This window comes from Argiope bruennichi, chromosome 1 (genome assembly GCF_947563725.1).
Source record: "Argiope bruennichi chromosome 1, qqArgBrue1.1, whole genome shotgun sequence".
NCBI classification, from domain to species: Eukaryota; Metazoa; Arthropoda; class Arachnida; order Araneae; family Araneidae; genus Argiope; species Argiope bruennichi.
In genome coordinates, this window is record NC_079151.1 from 15732200 (window position 1) to 15756637 (window position 24438).

At 31.0% G+C, this 24438-nt stretch overlaps 1 protein-coding gene across 4 annotated transcripts in view; it reads right to left on the reverse strand.

The window, feature by feature from the left end:
- Positions 1-24438, reverse strand: part of LOC129971855 (uncharacterized) — a 219883-nt gene that overhangs the window by 50260 nt on the left and 145185 nt on the right. For all 4 annotated transcript variants that reach the window (XM_056085833.1, XM_056085848.1, XM_056085855.1 and 1 more), the window contains one exon: positions 21491-21583. In XM_056085833.1, the coding sequence (XP_055941808.1) occupies positions 21491-21583 (93 nt within the window). The remainder of the gene's footprint in view (positions 1-21490; positions 21584-24438) is intronic.

Sequence of the window (24438 nt, forward strand, 5' to 3'; positions counted from 1 at the left end):
TTCAACAATTTACATAATAGATTTTAGCGATTCATGATTTGCATCAGTAAACGACATTTATTCATTATAATATATCCTATATCCTTTTTTTTTGCATCACTATTTGATTTCTTTGTATAAACTTTGATGATGTTACACCCTGACCAAAGCTTAAAATCATATGACTCGCAGTTGATATATAACTTTCAAGACAAATCAAAATTTATTGATGGGAAAATCGTATTTTCACTCTATGGAGGAAACTTCACTTTCTCTCAACAGACCCGTTAAGGGAACTAGCGATATTCCCAAACCTTGCTGGCATAATCTCTAACAAAGACCCTATGCCAGAGAATGCCTTCCATGGCACTGGTGTACAGTAATTATGAAATATTAATCTTTGGTGAGATTCTAGCAATTTTACTGAATCCATCGCGGAATCTTTCGCTAGATTTTTTTCTGACGATTAATAGCCGGCAAGCAGTTAATACTATACAAAAAAAGAATTTGTGTTTTAGACGCGAAACTAAAATTCGACATAATACTATAATTGCAGTCACAAAATTAGATACCAGATTTGTTATGTTTAAGTTAATGCGTGTTTCTGTTATGCTCCTGAAAGTACAGATTCACAGAGTTCAACGCGTTGTTGGATTTGGCTAAACATTTTACAAATCTGTCTACACTTTAGATGTTAAATTCGTGTACCAAATTTTATCCATCTAGCTCTCTTCGTTTTGTACTTATCTTCTTAACTGATATTCGAAAAACTGGAATGGATTTTACTTGAAATTTAATAGAAATCTACAAATTTAGTGTACATGCCATATACCAAATTTTATCCATTTAGCTCAAAATGTTTTTGAGTATCTTTGTCACAGATAAACATTTTCAAAAAGTGTGTCTTTCGAACTCACTGAGATCAAAAACGCGAATATTCGTCAAAGTTTGAATTTTCTCTATGCTTCGTACACGAGAAAGTATAAAATGTTGTTAAGCAACGTTCACGTCAAATAAATAAAAAATACATTATTCGTCACACTTCACTTCAGCTCTACCAAAATCATTCGAAGATGAGTAAAGGTTTCAGTAATATTTATGTTAGTGTTCAATTTTTCGGACAGTTTGTTGTTTTTACTTCTTAAAATTACCTTTTAACTTTACAACACCATTTAAATCCCAAACAATTGCAACGATTATTCGAATATTTTAGATTCGCATAGCGAACATCGTGTCATTCTGGTTATGAATCAAAAATTAAAACCTCAGAATGAAGTCTTTGAGCTGTTCAAAACTTCTTGGATTGCTGCATGGGGGTTTGCCTTTAGTACAAATGAGTGAAAAAAAAACCGATGCATAATTTTAAATAAATCATGAAAACAAGGATTTAAATTTTACTATGACGCAACTGTAAGTGACGAAAAAAGCACAGCGGACTAGATACCGCACTGTCACACTTCGTAATATCTTTGTAGGGGCCTCCGACTTCCGTTCTTCACTTTTATACCGCGACCTTTAAAAACCCAACAAGAATTGGTTGCCTGGAAATGCGAGGAACCCAAACATTCACACTCATCTTGCGTAGATTCATCGTAAGGTTATGTCAAGGGAGGCAGCTGACGTCGCAGCAAGGAATGCGAGAAGGGGGAAAAAAGAATCGTTTGCTGAGTGATGTCCGGGCGTTTGCACGGCAGTCCATTTCACACCAACTTCTCATTCTATTTCGGGAATCTAGAGTTTCATGTCGCTCAGGTGCTCTTTTTTAGGCAGGGAGGCAAACGATTTCGTGGCGCTGAGGAAATCCTCTTCACTTACTTTCCGACAGTTCAGTGCTTTAAAAATACAGCAACATTCTATTAGAAGGATGATGATCGGGGTAATACATTTATTACTTGTGCATTATCGAACTCCCAATGACCCGCCAAATTGAGTGGTAATTGGAAGGTAATGGCAATCGCGTCGGATCACCCGCAAGAGGATCTATAAAAGGCACACATCAGCACAAAAATTGTCCCTAAAACTATTATTTACGCCTTGGGGGGTTATGCATACGATTGCGACTTAATAAACAGAAGATTTCTGAGTTTACAAGTTATTTGTTTTCTTCTTTGTAAAAGAAAATGGGTGATTCATTTTTATTTTTACTAATAATTACTAAGAATAGAGAAATTATTGCAGTAACAAAACACCTTGAGATTTTGACGAATTTTCATGCTTTAGACCTCCCACAGTTTTGAAAAACATATTTTTTGGAAAATATCTGTCTGTGACTAAGTTTATTTTAGTTCAATTTAGTTATATTAATATCCCGTTTTCAAAGCAACACTAGGTCTATTTTGGGATGGGTGTCGTAACTTTGACCCGCGGTCAGATGACGAGGACGTCACTTTGAGCTAACACCCCCTCTCCAAACTTCCACACCACACCAGCAGGAGGACGTGTAGCCCCGACGGATTTAACGTTCACCAGACCTTCTTACATGACGGTTCTTCCATGGAAAAGTCTCTCGAAGAAACCTTGCGGTTCCGATACCGAGACCTTGCCACCAAGCCATCGCGGCCCCTGTCTGCTACTAAAAACGCTTTGAGCTAAGTGGATAAAATTTGGTATGATGCCTTTACACCAAACATGTGTAAAATTTTGAGTAAAATCGATTAAGAGGAAGGAAATCTTGCTGTCTTGCTATTCGAATATTAGATAACATAACTACAAAACGAAGAGAACTAGATGGATAAAATATTGTTCACAGATTCAATATCTGCATTACAGGCATCTAACAGATTTTGAGATATATCCAACAAGGATTGAACGTCAGTCAGCTTGCAACTTCATACCACAAACATGTAAATGAGATGCCTCAAAAACGCAAAGGCTTAAATATATCAAATTTGGTATGTGATTTTGTGACTGCAATTTAATTCTGTGTCAAATTTTGATTTCAATCGGACGCATCTGAAACAGAAATTCACCTTTATTAGAGAAAGTTTTGAGGGACACAACTCCCGCTGATTTCATATTAAAAACATCGCTTTTTACTTACTCATAGATAAAGAGAAAGTATTGTTATTGTAGAAACTGAAAAGCATTAACTTTGGTATGCGGTCTTAACAACAAATTCGTCGATACCTGTCAAATTTTAAACAAAATTGATTGACAAGTTTGCCTCAGGGCAAGTGAATACGATAAGTACAAAATATGCAGAAATAAATGGATCAAATTTAGCGCACAGTTTTAACATCTAAAATGTAGACCTGCATCGAATTCAAACTAATAGGTCTGCCCATTCGCATGGGATAACACAAAAATCGCAACGAATTGAAAAAGTAAAATTTGTGACGTGATCTTGTTATTAAAGTTGAATTCAATGTGTGTCAATTTTTTTGATCGCTTAAAAAAGGTAGTCAAAATGCGTATTCAGCTATGCAACGAAGCACGAAACGCTCATGTATGCGATCCTGAAAATAAAACTCGCGGTGTTCACAAACTAGCACAATTTTTATGTGCAAGGAGTGGGAATGAGGGTGAGCAATATCTTTATTCGGAAGTAAGCGAGAAAGTTTAGGGGAGACAATTCCAGCCAGTTTTAGTTGTGACTGAAATTTCTTTGGAATTAATAACTCAGGACAGTCGATAATTTATATAATATAAGTGAAAAAATTATAAATAAGAAGGAAAAAAAAAAACTCATAATTTTTTGTTGGTTTTTTGTAAATATGTTTGAAAGCCCAACTTTACTGAACTGCACTGTAAACAAATTCTTAGAATTTTATTACAAAAAAAAGAGGCGCTTGGAATGTTATTTATAATATAATATACCAATTATTCGCATATTTTTAAAACAAATATTTATATAGCATTACTAAGTCGCGGATTGCAACGAGTACATAAAAATAATTTTTAAAGACAGTATTGAATTATTTGATTCACATACAATTTCAAATAAAAAAAGAACATTTTCTCAAAAATTATCCCTGCCCGTGACATTCGGATATGAAGTAAATCGTATTCTGAATAGAAGGAAGATTTACAATAAATACTCCCTAAAAACGGAGAAGTCGAAAATATTTAATCACAAAATCCTCAAAATTGCAGCAAACTTGACTGAAATAATTAAAAAGCATTCGATGATTAATTTTTAAATATTAATTTTAAAAAATCGGAAAAGATGATAAAAACTAGATAGACAAACAGTGCAAGTGCAATGCTTGCACAAGCCCAAATATAGAAAACAAGCGAAAAAAAAATACTCACTAAAGTATTTACAGTTTTTATTATGTGATATTTAGCAAATAAAAAAAATCAAAACTGATTTCATTCATTCACTGTTTCAGACAACAGATTAAAACAATAAAATAGAAAAAAAATCCTCACGTATGATAGCAAGCAAGTATTCGTTCTCTTTTAATGAAGGCATGATCAGTTTCTAATATGTATAGTCATTTGTTATACACAGTATTTTAGATAGATTCTTTAAAAGATTACATCCTGCTAATAGTTTTATTCATTTTTAATTGGATTTGAACAGGTGCAAGAAAAGAGAAAGTCTAGATAGAGTTTGCAGATGGTCCCTCTAGCTCTAATGAGGTAAAAATATGGTTGTTTGAAATTTTCTCATACATCACTTATTCCTCATATCTTCATTATAGCCGAAGACAGAATGTTAATTCATGACAGATAAATGATTGCCTCATCATAATGAATAAAATCTGCATCTAAAGTTTTTGAATTGCTGCAATTCCTCAGATTGAGAAGTTATTTTCGACTCCTACCTTCGACTGCTTTTTAACAAAAACATCTGACATCTCCTTGAAAAACTCTAATCTGCCATTCTCTCCAACCCTGGGGAAATTATAGGTGGAAATGGTGGAGGGAAGGAGTTGTATCTCTCTCCTTATATCTCCAGATAAAAGCAATCTGTCTTTGCCTTCCAGCTTGTCGACAGAATATTATGTAGATTAGTTTTAAAATTAAAACAGATTTTTTTTTAAGGAGGGGGGAAAAAAAGAAAGCAAAGAATATTAAATAACTAATATTCATATTGAGTTGAAAGCAGTTTAATTCGTTCACTTGAGAATACTTAAAATCTAACAAATTATCCCAGGTAGTCAAAAATTGAAAATAGATTAAAAAAAAAAAAAAAATTGAAAGCCAGACATCCGAAGATGTAACAAGAAATTCTCCGAAAGAAGAAACTGGTTTGAGTTCAAAAGACGTCTAGTTTGAAAAACAAAAATAAAATAGCACGTATCTGACTAAAATTGGAATTCCTCCCCATACTTTTAACGTAAAACCTGAAAAAGAAACAAACTGCCTAAAAATTCCGGTAAATAACGTGGCATTCTTCGAATTACTTTTTGAAGAGGGCAATTCTTATCTTCAGACTGTAATGCATCGTGTTATCATGAACTATACATAAATGGAGCCATCTTAAATTCATGAATATATTTTTAATTAGCCATTTTTCAATAAAAGATTTTGTAATTGCTCTCTTATATAAAAAAATAAGAGATATATCCAGTATTATCTCTAGATTAAAATTCTTTCATGTACAATATTTTTAACTCAAAAACTACTTTATATGTTATACTATTTTATATAAAAATCCTTTTACCAATAAGAATAACAATTGAATCAGATGATTTTAAAAATCATCTAATTTTGTCCATATGTTATTAATATTTATTATATTAGTACTGCAAATTTTGTTTATAAACGCTTAGTATAAGAAAGGTTGTCTCCGTTATACCGATTGACCAATGATTGATTTTAAGAATCACTCATTTAAGACCAACAAAAGCATATATTAATATGAAAGGCTCAAAATGTAAAAATATAACTTTTTGTTAATTTCTAATTAATTTAATATTTTTTTTTGAACTTTGAAAAAATATTATTCTTTTTAACACACACCATGGCTTTTATTTATATGAAGATAAAGGTTAAGGAGTGTTCTTAGGTAGTTTTTTTTTTAAATTTTATCTCTAAAAAATAAAATTTGAAATTCGACTAAAAATATTTCAGAGGACACAGTAGAGTTCCGATTATCTGACCGCCACACTCTGCGATCGATTAAAAAGTAATTATCCATTATAGAGAAATAATTTACTTTGCCAAGTGTTGCAAGTGGATGTCAGCCGACTTCTTCATCTCACTAACCCTTTATTTACTGACGATACTTAAAAGTATCATTTAAATCTGGCTTATATCTTCGTAATATGACAATTTTTGCTGATGGTATTCTAAAGAACACGGAGAATGTAACCCAAATATGAAGAAGTTAATATAAGCTAAAAATAAGAATTAAAAATATTTAATTAATTAAATTAAGATATTTCTATTAATTAAAATAGTTTTCTTTGTTCCCTGGGATTATTCTGCAAGAAAACTTAACTACTGGTGCAAAAATGAAGATGAAAAATGGATGGCAACATAATTTGGTAAATAAAGGGTTAAGCCTGTATTTGAATGAATGTCTTATTTTTAGAATATTTGTTCAGACTGCACATACTATATGACTATGTTTTCATGCAAATGCTTTCTTTAAAACAGGAACCCTTTTTTATTTTTGAAGTTTCGCTTTCTATAATTTTTTTTTCTTCGAATACATTGCCCACTACCATTAGACCCTTGAGACAGCAGTTTTTAAAATGGGCGCATACTTTCATAAACAAAGTATACGAAGTGGAAGTACCATAATCTTCAATAAATTCGATCTCGAAATCTTTATGTTGAAAAATATTTCTGTATTATATCATTATCGATATGTAAACATGACGACTCAGACATGTAAAATATGCCCGACGTATGAGATACCACATAGTGCCTTTCTATCAAAAGAGCGGAGTTTTTGTCCATGTTTGCGACATGCGTGCATGGGAAGTCTGCCCATTCATCCGCCTGCATGTCGATACCACAACTGTGTAACACAATAACTGCACACTCGCTTTACTTCCCTAAATTATAGAGCACAACCAGCGGGATTTGTCCCCCTATAACTTTCTAATAATTGCATATCAAATTCCATATATTTAAATCATTTCATTTTTGAATCATCACATGTACAAGCTTCTGAAAATATAGACCGACAAACGGTCCACCTCTCGTTGGATCTGGCTCAACATTTGACAGATGTCTGCACTATAAGTGTTAAATCAGTATACCGAATTTAATCCATCTAGCTCTCTTTGTTTTGTAGCTATTGTGTTATATTCGAACAGATGTCCAGATTTCCTCTTAAGAGATTTTGCTCCAAATTTGATTGGAATTTGGAAATCCATGCACCAAATTTCATCTGTCTACCTCAAAGCAGTTTTGAGTTATCGTATTCATAGACAGACATAATGTCAAAATGTGCTTTTCGAAATGAGGGAGGTCAAAAATTTGGAGTTCGAATTTTTTAATGGTTGCAATACTTTCTCTATATTTTGTATAGGAGAAAATAAAAATGACCAAATTCAATTAGTACACAAGAAATTGAGTGGAGAACATTACCACAAGTTGAGAGATACAGCAGACACATATAATGAATAGATTTTGACAAATCCTAAAACAAAGAATCTCCTTAAAGCAATTCTAGTCGAAAGCTCGGAGGAGATAAATCAGCTCTCCAGAGAGACGCGAGGATTGCCATTCGCAACATTTCCCGGCAACTGCCGACAGGAGTGACGTAAGGCACATTTTGCTCATTTTATGGTCTATTAATAACACACTAAAAACACACAGTTATGCGAAGTTATACTGTTTCATTTCTCTCCCAGAATAGAGCAGCGCGATGTCAGAGGTACAAAAACAACCCTTCATTCATCCTCGATCATACAGACTCTCCGAGAGAGTAAATAAAATAAAAGCACTTGTCAATCAGCTTAAAATAGACTTCCGTAAAAATCTGAAAACTCCGCTCCCCCTACAGTGTCGGGAGATTTCATAAACGTATAAAGGGATTGAGACACAATTAATTCAAGCGTTTAGGGAATGATTTAAGAATTAAAAAATCACAAGAATTCACGTAGCACTTTCCTATGTAATTCTGGCACAAATAACTATCTTGGAAAACAAACGCGTCTTTCGTTCCTTCATACTTTTGATTCCATTGAAACACTTCAACTGAGAGCTTGGTTTAAACATCGAGCTTGCTTTTATTATATCTGCACACTTCCACAGAATGTACATGATGCATGTAGATATTGTTCCTCTGTATAAGAGCTCCTAGTAACCGAGGCAACATGAAACTTGAGTTCACACATTTCAAGGCAACCACTCGAGAGACGTGCAAGTAACAAGAACCTCCTGTGCATGGTTACAATGACAAAAAACTTCGATGGCCTTTTTTTTTATTGTTGTAATGATAAACATTGTGTACGATTACAAAACGACACGTAAAAATTCTTTTGAGCTCTTTATGTAAAATTCTTTGTTAATCATAGTATTGTAAAATCTGTATATGTAAAACACTAAAGTACTTATCACAAAAACCGTTCTTATTTCTTATCGAAGAATGACAGCAGTCATAAGTAAGCAAACAATCGTGCACATTTTAGGTCATTACTATGAATGTTTTTACAGCTGCAAAGAATGCATTCATCAAATGAATGGAGTTGCAAAAACATTATTAGAAATGTTCTGGAGAAGGTTCGCTGTGTCCTCAAAATGCCCATTTAGTCAAAGGAAAGAAGATATAAAAGAAATCAAAGGCTTCAAACAAAATGTTTAATCGAACATGAAATTAGGCTTAATTGTCACCAGACGGCAACCATTATTTTTGCTTTTGAAAATGGGTGTTCATATTTTCCAAAACAATTATTTTACAAAAATGGTCTTGAGATTCAAAACATTATATTTTTAATGACATATTGGTTCGATTTCCATATAATTTCTGCACTTAATTAAAAAAAATATGTTGCATTTAATTTGATACATTATCTGTTTTGAAATGTTATAATGGAATTCAAACTCATTCATTAGAAAATTTAATAGCGTGCTTTGGACAATCATTAATTTCTTAGCTGGAGTTTTCATTTTGGCTTTTAATTTGCAATTTATGCATTTTTTAAAAAGATTTTGCACCAAAAAACTGATTCAATTAAATTCACGTTTTTCAGTAGCATCAAATAACAGGGCGAAACTTGTTAAAGAAGAAATGCTTTCCATATTAATCAATCGTTAGCAATCTAAATAATCAATCTAGGAAAACAAGTGGGTCGTCAAAGACGGCTAGTGAATATTTAAGCAGTCGAGTTATCAGTTCGATCTTTAAGTCTTATATCGCTTCATTTTGCTTGCGAATCTTTGTGATCTAATTAGCAAGCATTAATAGCAATTTTGATGGTTAGTAACATTTTGAAAGCGTTATCACTTTTTTTGTGACGATTTAGTGACAGAAAATTACCTTTGCTTTCAACTTGATAGCTGTAAATCGCAGAAAAATTACTTTCATATTATAATAAATAGCATAATTATATATATTATATATAAATGGGTTGATTTTTTTTTAGTAGTTTCTGAAGAATTATCTTTCAGAATTTTTTTTCTGAACAAAAAATATCATTGCCAGAAAAATGTATGGTCCTTTGTTCCTTATTTATTCACATATTGAATCTTACCAAAAACTCCAAATCCCATTCCTAGACTCCCGAATTCTAGAATGCGCAGGACTGAAGTTATGGTAACTTTAATAAAAACCGACGGAAGTGTTGTTTCCAAAACTTTCTCGCAGGGTCTCTAATAAAGGTGTTATCCCAGAGAACGCCTTGCCTTGCCTTGCATTGCATTGGCGGACAATTGTAACCTTTGGCGTGAATTTAGCATTTTTACTGAATCTATCGTGATACTTGGCGTGTTTTTTGGCGATTAATCCTTGGAATGCGGTCAACAGTATTTGTAAAACAAATTTGTGTTTTAGACGCTTTTTTCCCAAACGATTGAAATCAGTATTTGACATAGAGCTACAATTGTACACAAATCACATTCCAAATTTGAAATATTTAAGTTTTGGAGGTTGCCGTATTTACATGCTTCTGAAAGCGCAACCTACATATGTTCACCTTCTTATTGGATTTGGCTCAAAATGAATAAGTTTTACAATACAGATATTAAATTGTTTTACCGAGTTTCATCTATCTAGTTTCCTTCAGCTCAGTTTGCAATTATTGTATTTACTTATATTCGAACAGCAGGACCGACAAACTTACATTTAATAGATTTTGCTCAAAATTTGATAGAAATCTATGAATTTAGTGTAAATGCCATTTACCAAATTTCATCTGTCTAGCTCAAGTCGTTTGAGTTCTTTGCCATAGACAGACATTTTTCAAAAATGTGTTTCGAATTTGATTTTTTTCTCCTTTACTATTACAGTACTTTTTTTTTATATTTCGTATAGGAGAAAGTAATAAAAGAATTAATCTTAAGGACAGTTCCTACAATGACAGGAAAAACAATAACAACGGATTATCTTGAACTAATGATAATAATTCAGACGTCTCAAATGAATGGAATACTACGAAGGTAAAAATAATATCTTTAAAATCAGCCATCCCTGTGTCATTTTTCGAGCAACAAACGACACAGAGTAGCCACGAAAGAGAAGGCAGTGAATCACTGTCTACTTTTCTCTCACTTGATCAGTCAAACACGTCTAAACCAATAAGCGTGTTAATTGAGCATCTCGAGACAATTTTTCTTTCTTCTCGATACGAAAATGAAAGCGACATGCTGATTGGAGTCGATGGCAGATGACATCGTGACCTGGTTACGGTTTCCTTCGTTTCACTTCTTAACCTTACTTAGCGCTCAGACGATTTCGACTCTGCTTGTTTTTTGTTTCGTTTCATTGCCAACAGCTGGTCGGTCAAGATATGAGCATAAAAGGTTCGACTTTTCAGCAGCCAGCCAGGAGGCACGAACCGGTCGGTCCGTTGGTTGGTTAAGAGCTCTTGCGAAATTTCAAGGATGTTTATAATTGTCTTTTCTCTCTCTTTCTCTTTTTCACAATGTAACAAATGGGCTATTGTTAACTATTTTTATTAGTTAAATTTCATTATGCGATATTCCATTCAATGTGAGATTTTTTTTTAAATGTGTGGAAGAAATTGTTTTGTGACTGGATAAGGAAAATTATACAAATGTCAGTTCTGTAAAAGTTTGATGAAGAGTGCTTAAGGTTGCCTTCTGTTTTAATAAGGACTCATAGAAGTATTTCATGAGTCAAAGTTTTTCATGATTCCGACCACAAGTAGTAATTAAGGGATGGCATATAATAAAAAAATCTAGCTAACGAATGGCAATTGGAATGCTTTTGTCGTCAGTTTATAAATTGATTCGATAAATTATAATTACAATTCCACTAAATTTGATTATAAAACTCTTATAGATTTAAATGATGCTGATTAGTGGGATTATAAAGCCCTCATATTAGTCATAATAATGTTATCATGTTACTGATAAGACTTCAGTTTGGGTTTCAATAATATCACGTTTCGAAGTCACTCTTCGTAAAATTGAGTTGCATTCAAAAGACGAGAGAGATACCTAAATAGGAAACCTACTTTCAAAACATTCCTAAGATATCATGCGACAGCAGATTTAGCATGCACAGGTACCATCAGTGACAGCCACGTCTAACCTCGAATTGGAGTGTGCCCTACTGATTACATCCATTCAAAAAAATGATAATAAACATCTGAATTATTTATAATTTAAGCAGATTTATTTCTGAACACGATTTAAATTTGAATGTACTATATTGAAAATTTGAAAAAAATTTAATAATACTTACAATAACCACTCCCCGTTTTCAGTACAATGAATTTCGTAGACCTGTGTTTTTAATGCAAAGATGGTGAGATATGCTTGAAGGAAATGATTTACAAACTAATATCGTGAAGCACATTTTTGTTGAAGAACTCATTTCTTTTCAAAGAATAATGTTCTTCGAAGGGTAACAGTTTTTCCTATTGGAAGCTTTTGTATTCTTTTTTTAAATTTAAATTTATATTTCTTACAATTGATAATAGTCAAGAAAAAAAAATTAGTACAAGTAAAGAGATTTTTTTTCCTTCTGTTTTTTACTTTTTAATTTCGAGATCTATTGATACAAATCAATTACTAGGTGGTGCCACTGATGTAGAACCACCTTTTAGTTTAATCGTTGATAAACTGATAAATTAAGTCTTGAAAATATTAAAATAACGTATTCTTCTTAAGAATGCTCAAATGAACAAAATTTGTATCTACTACACGGCAGGAAGAGAGAAAAATTGATTACAAAATTCCACCTTCGCAAACATGAACTCGAAAGTGAAAGCATTTGAGATATATTAGACAAGATTTCTCCCTCAAAAAAGCAGTCCATTTCGTTGTCACAAGTTACAATTTATTAGAACTCCTCAATTGTTAAAAAATGAATGATTATTTAAACTTTCTAACTAACATAAAAAAAAAAACCTTCAAGATTTTTTTATTTTAAATAATAGTCACCAAAAAAAACTATTAAGAAATCAGAAAATTATTATCTCTAATAATTCCTATCCCATTCAAACGGAACTCGGAGAAAATGCTCTTTGGGAAAGACAGTGAGTGAGTGGGTATATCTCTAAACAGTAACCCTATATTCCATTAATCCCATTTCGAATAATTTAATACACTAACAGGATATCATATCGTAAATGCAAATCTATTAAGTAACTAAAAATAATTTTTAAAAATTAGAATATTCCTGGAATCGAAAAATTATAAGTCGAGTGTTCGATCTAAAATGGATTAGAATTTAAAAAAATTAAAATTAAAAAAAGAACAAAGCATATGTGTTAGGTTTGGTTACAGTTAAAAGTGCCTCACAAATATCAGAGATTTGACTCACTAAGATTCGATACTGATAATAATAATAATGATGAAAAACTGGATTCAATACACTAGAAAAGTCCAATTTCATTTCTGTCCATTACTATGGTTATTTTTTAACTGCAAAATGTGAGCAGTGATGTAATCACTCGTCGATTAATGGAAGAAAAATTTTATATAAACGAAATTAAAAGAAAAGTGTTACTGTTTGTGCAAAATATCAAAGCAATAAATAAATATTATTTGACTATACTAACTGAACTTGTCAATAAATATTGAAAAAAAAAATTGAAAAGATGAAGAAAATTTTGTATTTAGGAGAAAAATATAATTATGAGTATATCTACTCAATTGTATACAATTATGAGTACCTACTATTCAATAGAATCTTCACACAAGCCTACAAAAGATAATTGAAATGTGGTGTTAACTAGATTTACAACTGCGTTTTATAACAACTGACATCCTGCGTAGGTTTTTCAATTTGTAAAAGGAAGTCTTTACTGATAAACTGCAGAGACAATAATAATAATAATAACAAATAAATAAAAAAGGGGGGTCCGAAAATAACCAGTAGCTAATTTTAGAGATATTAGAGTTCAAAATTTGTTATATAATTATTTTTTATAGCTGTTCTTCATCAAATATCTTATTCACTTTTTAAAAACATAATTCTTAATTGACAGTTTGCCATAACAGAACACAATGGTAGAAGATAGTGTACATATTTTGTAAAATGCTATCCCAATAGAGGATATGCTGTTGAAGCACTCAAAGTGATGCGAGACGCTCTATTCGTTAAAATTGTGTTTCGTTGAAATACAGCCACTTCCCGATTGAACCATTTTCACGGAACTTACTTACACTTGTCGTTCATCTAAACGACAAAATGTTTAGCGAAATTTCCCTTTTTTCAAGTAGGTAAATGTTAGCGATACTTCTTCCTGATCTCATCCATTAGACTCGAAACCTTCCACAAACCGGGCCGCTCAATTGTTCACTTAACCCGTAATTGACTGTCATGAAACACTTAAGCGTAGACGGCTGGTATCAAGTCTGGTGGAAAGCGGACGAACTAAAACAAGAGTAACAGCTCTTAAAAAGAATGTTTTCGACGAACGAATTGAAATTGCTTTTCGTATTTGTATTTGACTCGCAAAATACTTACTGATAGACAAAGCAAAGTCATCTCCAATGCTTAAATAAATCCTCAATGCTTGGTAAAAATAATCATGAGAATGTTTCATAGGAACAGTTCATAGTTATTAATTAAAGTTTGTAAATTACTAATTTTAAAACTTTTTTTTTTTGCTCGTCATAATATAATTTTGGAAATACAAGAAATGTTTTTTTTCGTTCAAACTGTTTTAGTAATAGAAAGGCAACAATAAAATGATCAACTGTAGCTAAAAGCTAAGTAATTATATTTCAATAAGTGAAAAAGACAGAAAGGAGAAAGAAAGGGATGGGTGGAGGCTACAGGTTGTATGAGACGAGAAGTATTTTTATTTTATACAGAAAAGTATTAGATATTACAAGAACCAGTGCTTTCCTTAAAATAAAAGTCATATTCTGATTCGAAAAATGGCTTTTGTACTCCAAAGTTCTGACGAATTCAATTACAGATAGGTCTAAATAGATGGTAAATATTTCTAATCTCAAACTTTTGTAATAGTATGGATAAGAAGTCAAGATGTTAATTATTAAAACTTTAGAATAATTACAAGCAGGGTAAATTGAGCAGTCCCAATAACGAGACATTCATAATGAGAAAGGCAGCTGGATGCTATGCAATCCATTTTTACAAGAGATGGTGTTAAATCTTTTAAAGCGTGCTGTGCTATTTTATCTGTATATGATAAATGGCAAAATGGAGTCTATTTTCCGTCCATTTACCTAACATCCTAAAAAAGTTCCAAGACAGACTGAAACCTAGAAATACATGTTACAAAAAAATCCTTTATTTCACACGTACAAAAATCCTTTACTTATGACGATAACCGGAAAGAGGCTTATTATCTGTCCTCTGAAGAAGAACACCTTGCCGAATTGGTTCCAGGAATTGCCCACTCGTAGAACATCCAATACCAAGAACAGATTTTCACCATAGCACCTCGGATATGGACTTAAAAACGGTTCAGATAAAAAATTTGGGGTAAAAGAAAATCCTTAAAGTGAAATAAAAAAATATTATAATAAAAAAGTTTTGTAAATATATCTTGTAGCAGAACTGCGAAACGGCCATTCCTCTTTTATTGCAACAACCGCATGTAAAGTAACCAGGAAGTACAACGACTTTTTTATAGTTTGCGTGTTTTGTGAGAATAAAAGTGAAGGAATAGATATAAAAAAAATCGGCACGGGGAAAAACACACGCCTGCAAATTACTTGAAAAAACAGCGATTACCCCCAAAAACAAGGCGCGCTGATTGTGGGACGTTGGGAATCAATCTCGCTGAGTGCATGTGGCGAAGCAATTCAATTAGCATTTAAAAAAAACTGAAAATGCTTTACGACCTGTTGCAGACCCGAGATCAGAAACCGTGTCAGATGGAAGTCGTAATCGAGTTTCGCAAAAGACCCAAACACACTAAATGATGGACTTTAAAGCGAGTGCATCTTTATTTTTTTATCTCTTCTTCCAACAATTGGCAACGATTTCGACAATCAGTGAGGCACTGCGACTGGACCAAATCATTTGTCACCGAATTAATCATCGTTAAGAATTTCGCAAACATCATAAATAAAGTTTGCAGCCATTCCATGTGGTCACTACCAGATTTTATGATTTAAAAAGACGCAATTCAATTAAACTGAAAAGGAAAAGAAGAATTTGTTCACCATCGATTTTGAAACAATTTTTGAGTCACATATTTTAAACTTTATTCAAATATCTCATAAAACATTTTACTTAAGTGGAAATGACAAGCATGATCGAACTCTTTGGAATTGCATCATTTTGAAAATCTGATGACCGAGATTAAAAGTTTTTTCTCAATAAATATAAATATTTGCGCAATATTTTAATGGTGATTTAAATGCGAAACCTAGTACCAAAAGAATTTCAGCCAAAAATAAGATATACAGGAAAAATAGTAAAATCGAGTTCATTTAAAATAAACTACATGTTCTATTATTAAATATAATATCTAATATTTCACAAATTTTTTGTATCTTTAATTTTGTCTTTTTTTGGAATAATATGTCTCCTGTAACATTATTCCGTAATTCCTTTACACAAAGTTATTTTTTCCCAGAGTATATGCATGTATGAACCTATGGAAGTTGATAACCACATTTCTCAAAACTTTTATCACAAAAAATCGTTTTAGCATAATAATAACCTTTTTTTTTAAATAATAATAATCTTTTTAATGATATCAATTTTATTTCCTTCATTTTTAATAATTTTGTTAAATGTGATGTACAATTTGTAATAACTTTTATTGTTATGAAATTCAAACTCATCCATCATAACATACAATCGCATGCTTTTGCCAACATTAAAGTTAAGATTAAAATTAACTCTATCTTTGGTCATTCACTTCGAAGTATGATCCTAAATTCCGCTTTTACTTCGCATTATATTTGTTAATTTGCACGCGTTATAATTTGTTACACATTAAATTCGTGTTTTTTTTTATCTGTCTAATAACAAGATTAATTTTTTTTAAAAAATGCATTCCACATTAATATTTAACAGCTTCAAAAAGACAATCTAGGCAAACAAGCTAGTCACCAAAATCAACTAGTATATGTACCTATAACGTGTATAACACCTAAAACGACTAGAAATGTTTTTTTACTAACATCCGAGTAATGATTGAAATAAACAACTCAATTGCCCACAAAAAAATGAAAAAAATTATTTTGGGCATACAATGATAAACATGATGAATGAGTGTATATTGAAAATGATAACCACGATTATGTGTGCCACCAAATAGATCAGTCTATGAATGCCATCAGTTGCAGTAGAGGGTCGTGCTGTTAATAGAAGGGACTTCAGGAAGTGATATGATTCACGATATGCCCCAAGATAAATTCGGGTAGACATTCATAAAAATGTCCCGTTTCGCTCCAGAGGAGGCAGGAGCTTCCTCGAGTATCTGCTCCAGAAAAAGCCAGGGAGGGGGCGAATGTCCCAAAATAGAAGAGTGCAGCCTGCATATTAGTGTCACTTTACGCGGTTCTGCTGCTCAGACCGTGAATGTAGACCAGGGCGGGAAATGCGGCCTCTTTAGCACCGTCATTAGAGATTCAACAGAGGCACAAATTAAGGGCAAGAGTGATTGCACATTCAGTTGCACAAGATAGATGGGAAGCTGAGATATTGGTCCAGGGAGGAAATCAAAAGCTGGTGGTTTAAAAGTTATCGAAAATCAATCCAAGCGTTCAAACAGCAATCCGAACTACATATGATAATGCGCCTTTTGATAGATAAAAATTTAATGAAATATTTGTATTATTAAGCATTTTTATTATAATACCAACAGAATCTGTATAAAAGGGTATACAATTTTAAACGAAATATGATCATTCTCGAGAAAGCTAATTATGTTCTTGACTCGTTGCCACAGACCAGCTGGTTCGACAAAAGTATTGGTTAGATCTGTTTTTTAGATGAATCGTTTAGATATAATTGTATTTGCATGATTTCTCCAAACTGTTTGACGTTAAAGTCGTGATTTTTAAATTATATTACTGTAGTTTTATTTATTGTGTGAATGAACCTTTCTAATGAAGACCATTTCCTTCATATTATAGACTTATTAAAAATTCAATATTTAAAAGACCTATTATATTAATTTATCTTCTAAATTTCGAAATATTGTAACTTCACTTTTTTATTTGTCTTGTAAACTACACAGATTATTAAATAGAATCATTCTTCCGGAGTTTTAACAACGGAAGGAAATCACGAAATTGAATATTTGATAAAATAATGAAAATGGCTTGAATTTCAAAGCAACAATACAATATATTGTTAGTAATTAAGCAAAAAATTAAAAAATTGTCAATAACGATTAAAAAATTGCCGCAACGATTATTAAATTGACATTAAAAAACAATTTTTAATATTTTAATTCGATGCAAAATTCAAGTTTGTGCAATGATATTTTTGCATGTTATCACGGGAAAACAAGATTCAACTTAATTTTTAACTAATGAAAATTCTACTTAACATTTCAAAAAAATCGCTATGCAAAATCGCTATGCTATCGCAAAAATGCAGTTTCACATTACGAAGTTAGTAAAAATAATAACAGGTACACATGCCACTGATAATTTGCAGTTTCATTTGCGAGCTATGAGAAGATCTTAACAAAAGCAAAAAAAAAAAAAAACTCTTTGTTCCCTGCTCGGACGTTCACTTGCAAGAATGGTCAACATTTCGCAACTAGATAACCGTTGAATTTATTTAAATTAACCTCTTTTTTTTTGCTAAAAAGACTAAAGACTTTTTTTTGCTAAAGCTAAAGCGGCTGTTTGATCATTTATGTTAAAAATAACATCATTATTTGAAAAATTATAAGTCCAGAATCACAACTACGCAATACCTATTTATCTACTAAGTCAATTTTAATATATTTCGATGAAGAAAATGCAAATAGATTTTTCACCACTTAAATACAATTACATTCAGAATACATTAAATTTAAAGTCTTTCATTCGCGATCCTTTTTTGAATGGGGAAACTCTATAGGTACCATTTTTTTTTTCAAAAACGTTTTATTTTATCATTACAGGTGAAAATTAAATAAGACCATGGAATGTTCGTTAATGAACTTTAAAAATTTCGAATCAAAATAATTGTTTAACACTGAATAAAATCTTTTAGAGCAAAATTTTTAAAAACAATTTTCTGCTCAAAATATTTTTTTTATTACTTATTTAGTGTTTATATAATTGGCTACAAGTCACGAAATTTAAAGATCCCCACTTTTGTCTTCTAAAGTCATTTTTGCCGAGAGACAAAAAGATAAATTATTTTCGTCTGATTGCATGCGTGGTCAGCGTAAAGCCACTTTTCCTGCTGATCCGCCGGAGAGCAGAGGTTCAGTGGCCCTGGAGGGGAAGCGAAATGGCGCGGATCTCGAGCATCCTGTGCGCCCCGGATGATCATATCGCGGATCCACATCTCGCTACACATCGCTTAGCTGGATTCTGTTTCGTCCACCCACCCCTCGTTCCCAAGTCACTACTCAAGACCCCACAAAAAAAGGAAAACTGAAATATCACAGAATAATCTGACAGAAGGTGACTCATAAAAGAGATAAGCAAATTTCAATTCTTGGCGGTCTTTTAGTTGTGTTGGCGATGACGAATACGATTTATTGGCACAGTACCCAAAACTAATGAAGCTACCACAAAGCGGAAGAGTGAGAAAGAAAATTTTAATGATTCAATTCCAACGCAAGAAATCTCGCGAGTCTTGTGGTAGTATCGGCAAAGGTATGAATGACTGACTTAAGCAAAAGAGCAATCAAGTGCAAGTAATTGGTATACAGTCATTTTCGGAGAATTGCACATTTGCCGCCATTTCCAATAAATTTTTTTGGAAACATGAGAACATATTTTAACTAAACAATTCACTATTTCAAATATTTCGTATACATTCTTATACATATTATATATATATGAAACATAATTATATATTTCATATATTTTTTGAAAGAGACTATATTGAAAAAGTCAACAAAAATCGTATATCAAAACTAACATATTTTCCCGTTTAACTCCTGACAACAACAACAAAAAAAAAAAAAAAAAAACAACCGAGGAATTAGGATTGACATTTAAATCATAAGAGGAAATTATGCAGAATCATACGGACCCAGAAAGAATAACGACAGTACGTTAGAAATAAACTTAACATTATTTTAAAATTAATTTCTCTCTATTCAAAGCATTTAACGATTTCTATAAAAATTTGAATTCTCTTTCAACATTTCAGATCTTTCCTCGATGATTGGTCGTTCATATAATTAGTAATCGGGTAAAATTTATTGACAATAGTAAACATCACCCGGTATCTGAAGATATCAAGATGTATTTGGTTTTCCAAACTTAATCAAATAAAGATGGATAACTAATGAAACTACACATGCATTCCAGTTCTGTGCAGTTCACATCACAAGATTTTCTTAGACTGGCACAAAAAGAACTTGGTATTGCTAACTATACACAGGGGAGTTAAGAAAGATCGAACTGAAAAAAATCATAACTTGATCATTTTCATTTTATTTTTCCTATGTTTTAGAATTTTATATTATAGATACACAAGTCTATGAATGCAGTCCAACAATGAATAAAACTCATTGAAGTTTTCTATTCTAATGAAAGATCAGTTATTCAAATTCCGTAAAATATCGACATTATTTTACTGCAAGAGTATTCCCTACCGTTGTTTTCCAGGCATAATCTGAAAAATCCATTAATAATGTTTTCAATATAATAATAATTAAAAAACGTGCTCACAAAAGTTTTTATTTTTATATCATTCAGTCTTTTAGTGGATATACTGTAGAAAATTTAAACTGGTAAAATATTATACATAATTCTAAAAGAATGTGTTAAACATTCTTACAAGATCATACAAATGCTATAATTCTTCGAAAATTTTTAAAATTTTCTACACGTTATTTAGGCAGTTTTTATAATTGGATTTTGAAAATTTTATAATTGGGTAATTTTTCTCAATTTAAAATTTACTATACTTTTAATGCTTCTTTTATTTTGTATAGCTTCTTCACCATTTATCTTTACACAGGAAATATGTTAATTCGTATATTTTATTTCGCAAAAAACTTTTGTCACAATTTATAATGAAAATACCATTATTATATATATATATAGTTCTAAAACGCAGTCGAAGGAGGAAACTCAAAATAATAGAACGCGTTTAGATTTTTCAGTTATGTATAACATAAATGTTTTGTTAAAAAATATTTAAAGCGTGGATACGAAAATGAAAACCTATGATTAATGATTACACTTTATAGCATAAATTTCTCAGTGTACAGATGTGATGATTCTTCTGAGTCACGGTATAATCCATCTTTATACTGTCTCCTTTGGCTTTCTTTATAGTAAAAAAAGCAGACTTTAGGACGTCAAGATGAATTTAAAGATTAATTTTGGCTATACGCTTTATTTAAATTAAATATAATTCTATTTTTTAAAAGATATTATGGTCATTCAATTTCACCGCTATTCCGAAGCAGGAACGCATGACTCATTCTTCGATCAACTTAACGGAATTTGAATCCTTGTTAATAGTTCATACCATTCAAAATAGTTTTTAAATATAAAGAAATAACTTTAAATATTAATAAAATATTAGAAAATTTACATTAAAGTACTTAATAAGATCAAAATATTATAATTTTCACATTCAACAACAAAATGAAAATTTGTATAATTTTCATTGGTAGTTCATTCCTTTGTCAGCAGATGGCAGGAGATACAACGAATAATCTCGTTTTACATTTGTATCATTCCGCTTCAAGAAAATAATCCATAAAGTATTTAAGAAGTATATACTTAAATTCGATACGATAATTTTATAAAAAAGAATTAATGAAGAAGCAGAAGTACTTCTAGTGCTTATTTTAAAATAAAAATATTCGAGTTTTAAATAAAATTGAACCATAAAAGAATTTATACTAACCATGTAGAACAGTACTGCCATCTAGTGCTCCTACTTTCTTTAAAATGATTCCTTCATCAAATGATAAATCAGATTTTAGAGATGAACTGTCATCTGAAAATAATTTTAAAACCTTCATCAGTTTTATTTATTAGAATAATTTTAAAAAATTAATAAAATTTTGAAAATTCTAAATACAAAGTAAAATCTTTAGACTTAAAAAAACATGGATATAAAATTAGCATGATACATACAAAATTTTACATATTATGAATATTTTTAATGACTAGACTTATTAATACTAAATTAATATTTAAAAAAGTGAAAGACAATGCTTTAAATGTGTATAGTCTAATAGTTACAAATAAATAAATTCTCGTTTGTCATATTATATAAAATATACCATTTAAGGTTTAAAAAAAGCCCAAGTCAAATGAAATGATTGGAATAAAAATTATCTTAAAACGAATTGGAGTGAAATATGACACCGATAAGCTTTTCCCAATGGATTTTTTTTCATAGCCTAAAAATCAGAAATATAAACGTATTCATAATATACTATGACAAAAAAAACTCTTTCCATTCTTGAGTATTCGTGCTGCCATCTAGCGATGAAATTACACATTTTAGATGATATATTTATTCCTATATTTCAAAATTTTGATTTTTTTCAGATTGAAATACAAGAATACAAGAGATTTGAAAGGAAATAAATGGAAAGAAACCAATATATTTAATTTATATGCAAAATGAAGTTATGTGTTTCGAAAATTTTTATTTATTAATAAAGCATACAGTTTTTTTTTTTTTTTCTGAACACACAAATAAAGTCAATACGATATCGTAGGATCAAGATTTAAAGGGTTTTTTTTCTTCTTTCCTTGTTATTATTAATTTTGTAAAGTATATAAATTGCTTTAAAAGTATAAAATTACATACAAGGCAGAAAAGATGAGTTTTGATACCTTTGTTTAATAAGTTGAACATACATGCAATAAATTATATTTGTCTAGAAGAGTTATTTTCAGTTTTAATTTCATTCCTGCCTCTTTGTATTAAATTTATTTCAAATTGTAACTATTCAAACGAACTTTTTCATGGTAAGAGAATATCCACATTTATAAGAATTCAAAATTTTACTAATATAAGTACATTCATGTGCATAAATACTCTCGACTCACAAAAGAATCGATTCGTTTTCCGAATATAAATCCGCTGTATTCAGATGCATTTTTAATTGCTCTTTGCAGGAATGTTATGGTGAGCGCACACATTGCAAATCATGCTTTTATACTGTTTTATGGCATAAGAGTCATTTTTGTCTATGCTGCGCCTTCATTAAAAATCGATACTTTTATCATCACAAGTCTTCGCATTCGTACAGGTTCGTTGGAAACACTTTGTAAGAATTACTGAAATAAATTGCAAACGCGAATATCAACATTCTCATTACATATTAATTTCGAGATTCAGATAATATAAGGAACAGATTTTTAGAAAAAAATCAAACAAAGCTTACGTTAAGAGGAGTTCAGGCATTGTAAAAGTACAAATTCAATGTATTAATTTTTCAACCGTTCATGGTTTTAAGATCAAAAACAAAATTTACAAAAACAAAATCTTTCTTGTTCTTTCAATAGTTGGAACTTATACCTTCACAAAATTACATTTTATCCATTCTAAATTCTTAATGCCAAATATTCGATTTTCTGGAGTTAAAAATTTTCAGTTATATAATATTTATTTAATCCAGTTACAATATAAATTTATTTTAACCCTAGATAATTACACCTATATCGATGTTACTCTGTAACTAATCATTTGACTTACAGACTACGAATTGAAAATTAGTGTAATTTATAATTCTTTTCTTTCAGTAAAAAAAAATAGTTTAGCTTACGAGAATTATTATAATATTTCAATTAAAAATAGAACGGAAAACTTTAGAAACAGGTAAAAAGTCAGGGAACTTCTTTAAATTTGATTTTTTTTTCCATTTACAGATACAAAATAAAAACCCAGACGAAAATTATTTCAAACTGCTTCCTAGCGGTGTAACGATTTGACACAGGTTGTTAGAAGATCGCATGGTCTTCAAAATGCCATTATTGCTATTCCAATGTAAACGGCCTTAAAGGAAATTTTCATTTACTTTGTTAACATTCCTACTTTGTGGTTAGACGATAGTTACAAGATTAAGAACGCTGAATGATGACGAAGCCGTCGACCCAGTACGTATTTTCGTCAGAAAATGCGCTAATGTTTATTCAAAACAAAATTTAAACAAGGGTAAGCCATATTGATAGTGGAAATTTTTTGGCAAAAAACATGACCTGAGCAACCTCTTCTTGAATACGAGAGATGATCACATTACAATAGCAGTCCTTGGGAGCTAGAGATCCCCCCCCTCCCGAAAAAACCCAGTTTTTTAATGAATGGTTAAAAATGTGTTAGTCCAGAATATATATCTATATTAGATATTGGACTTCATGTAACTTTTATTTTTCATTTTAATAATGTGAAACTAAAACCATAACAGTCTGCGATTATAAAAGGCTGTATTATTTCTATAATTTTTTTCGAAATACCTAATTATCAATAAAAGTTTTATATATTTAGAACTGGCCTAATGTGGAGTAGTTTTAAAGGAAAATCTGTTTTCGGATCATAGATGATATATTAGAAGACATTCTTTTACAAAAGAAATCCAATTAAAAGATTAGTTTTTTTTTTTAATAAGCCTAATCGTCGTTAGTTGTAATACTAATTTTAATACTTGCACTCTTTGCCCTTCGAAACAATGGAAATTTGATTCGAGTGTCAGTTTTGTCAATTGCACATATTTTTCACACAATACGTGCCTTGTTTGCAACAGCCTAGTACAGCTCTTTAATAGGTCGATAATCAAACAAATTATTAGCCCATTCTCGCTTGTCAAAGCAAAACTGTGATTATTGACTTTGACTAAT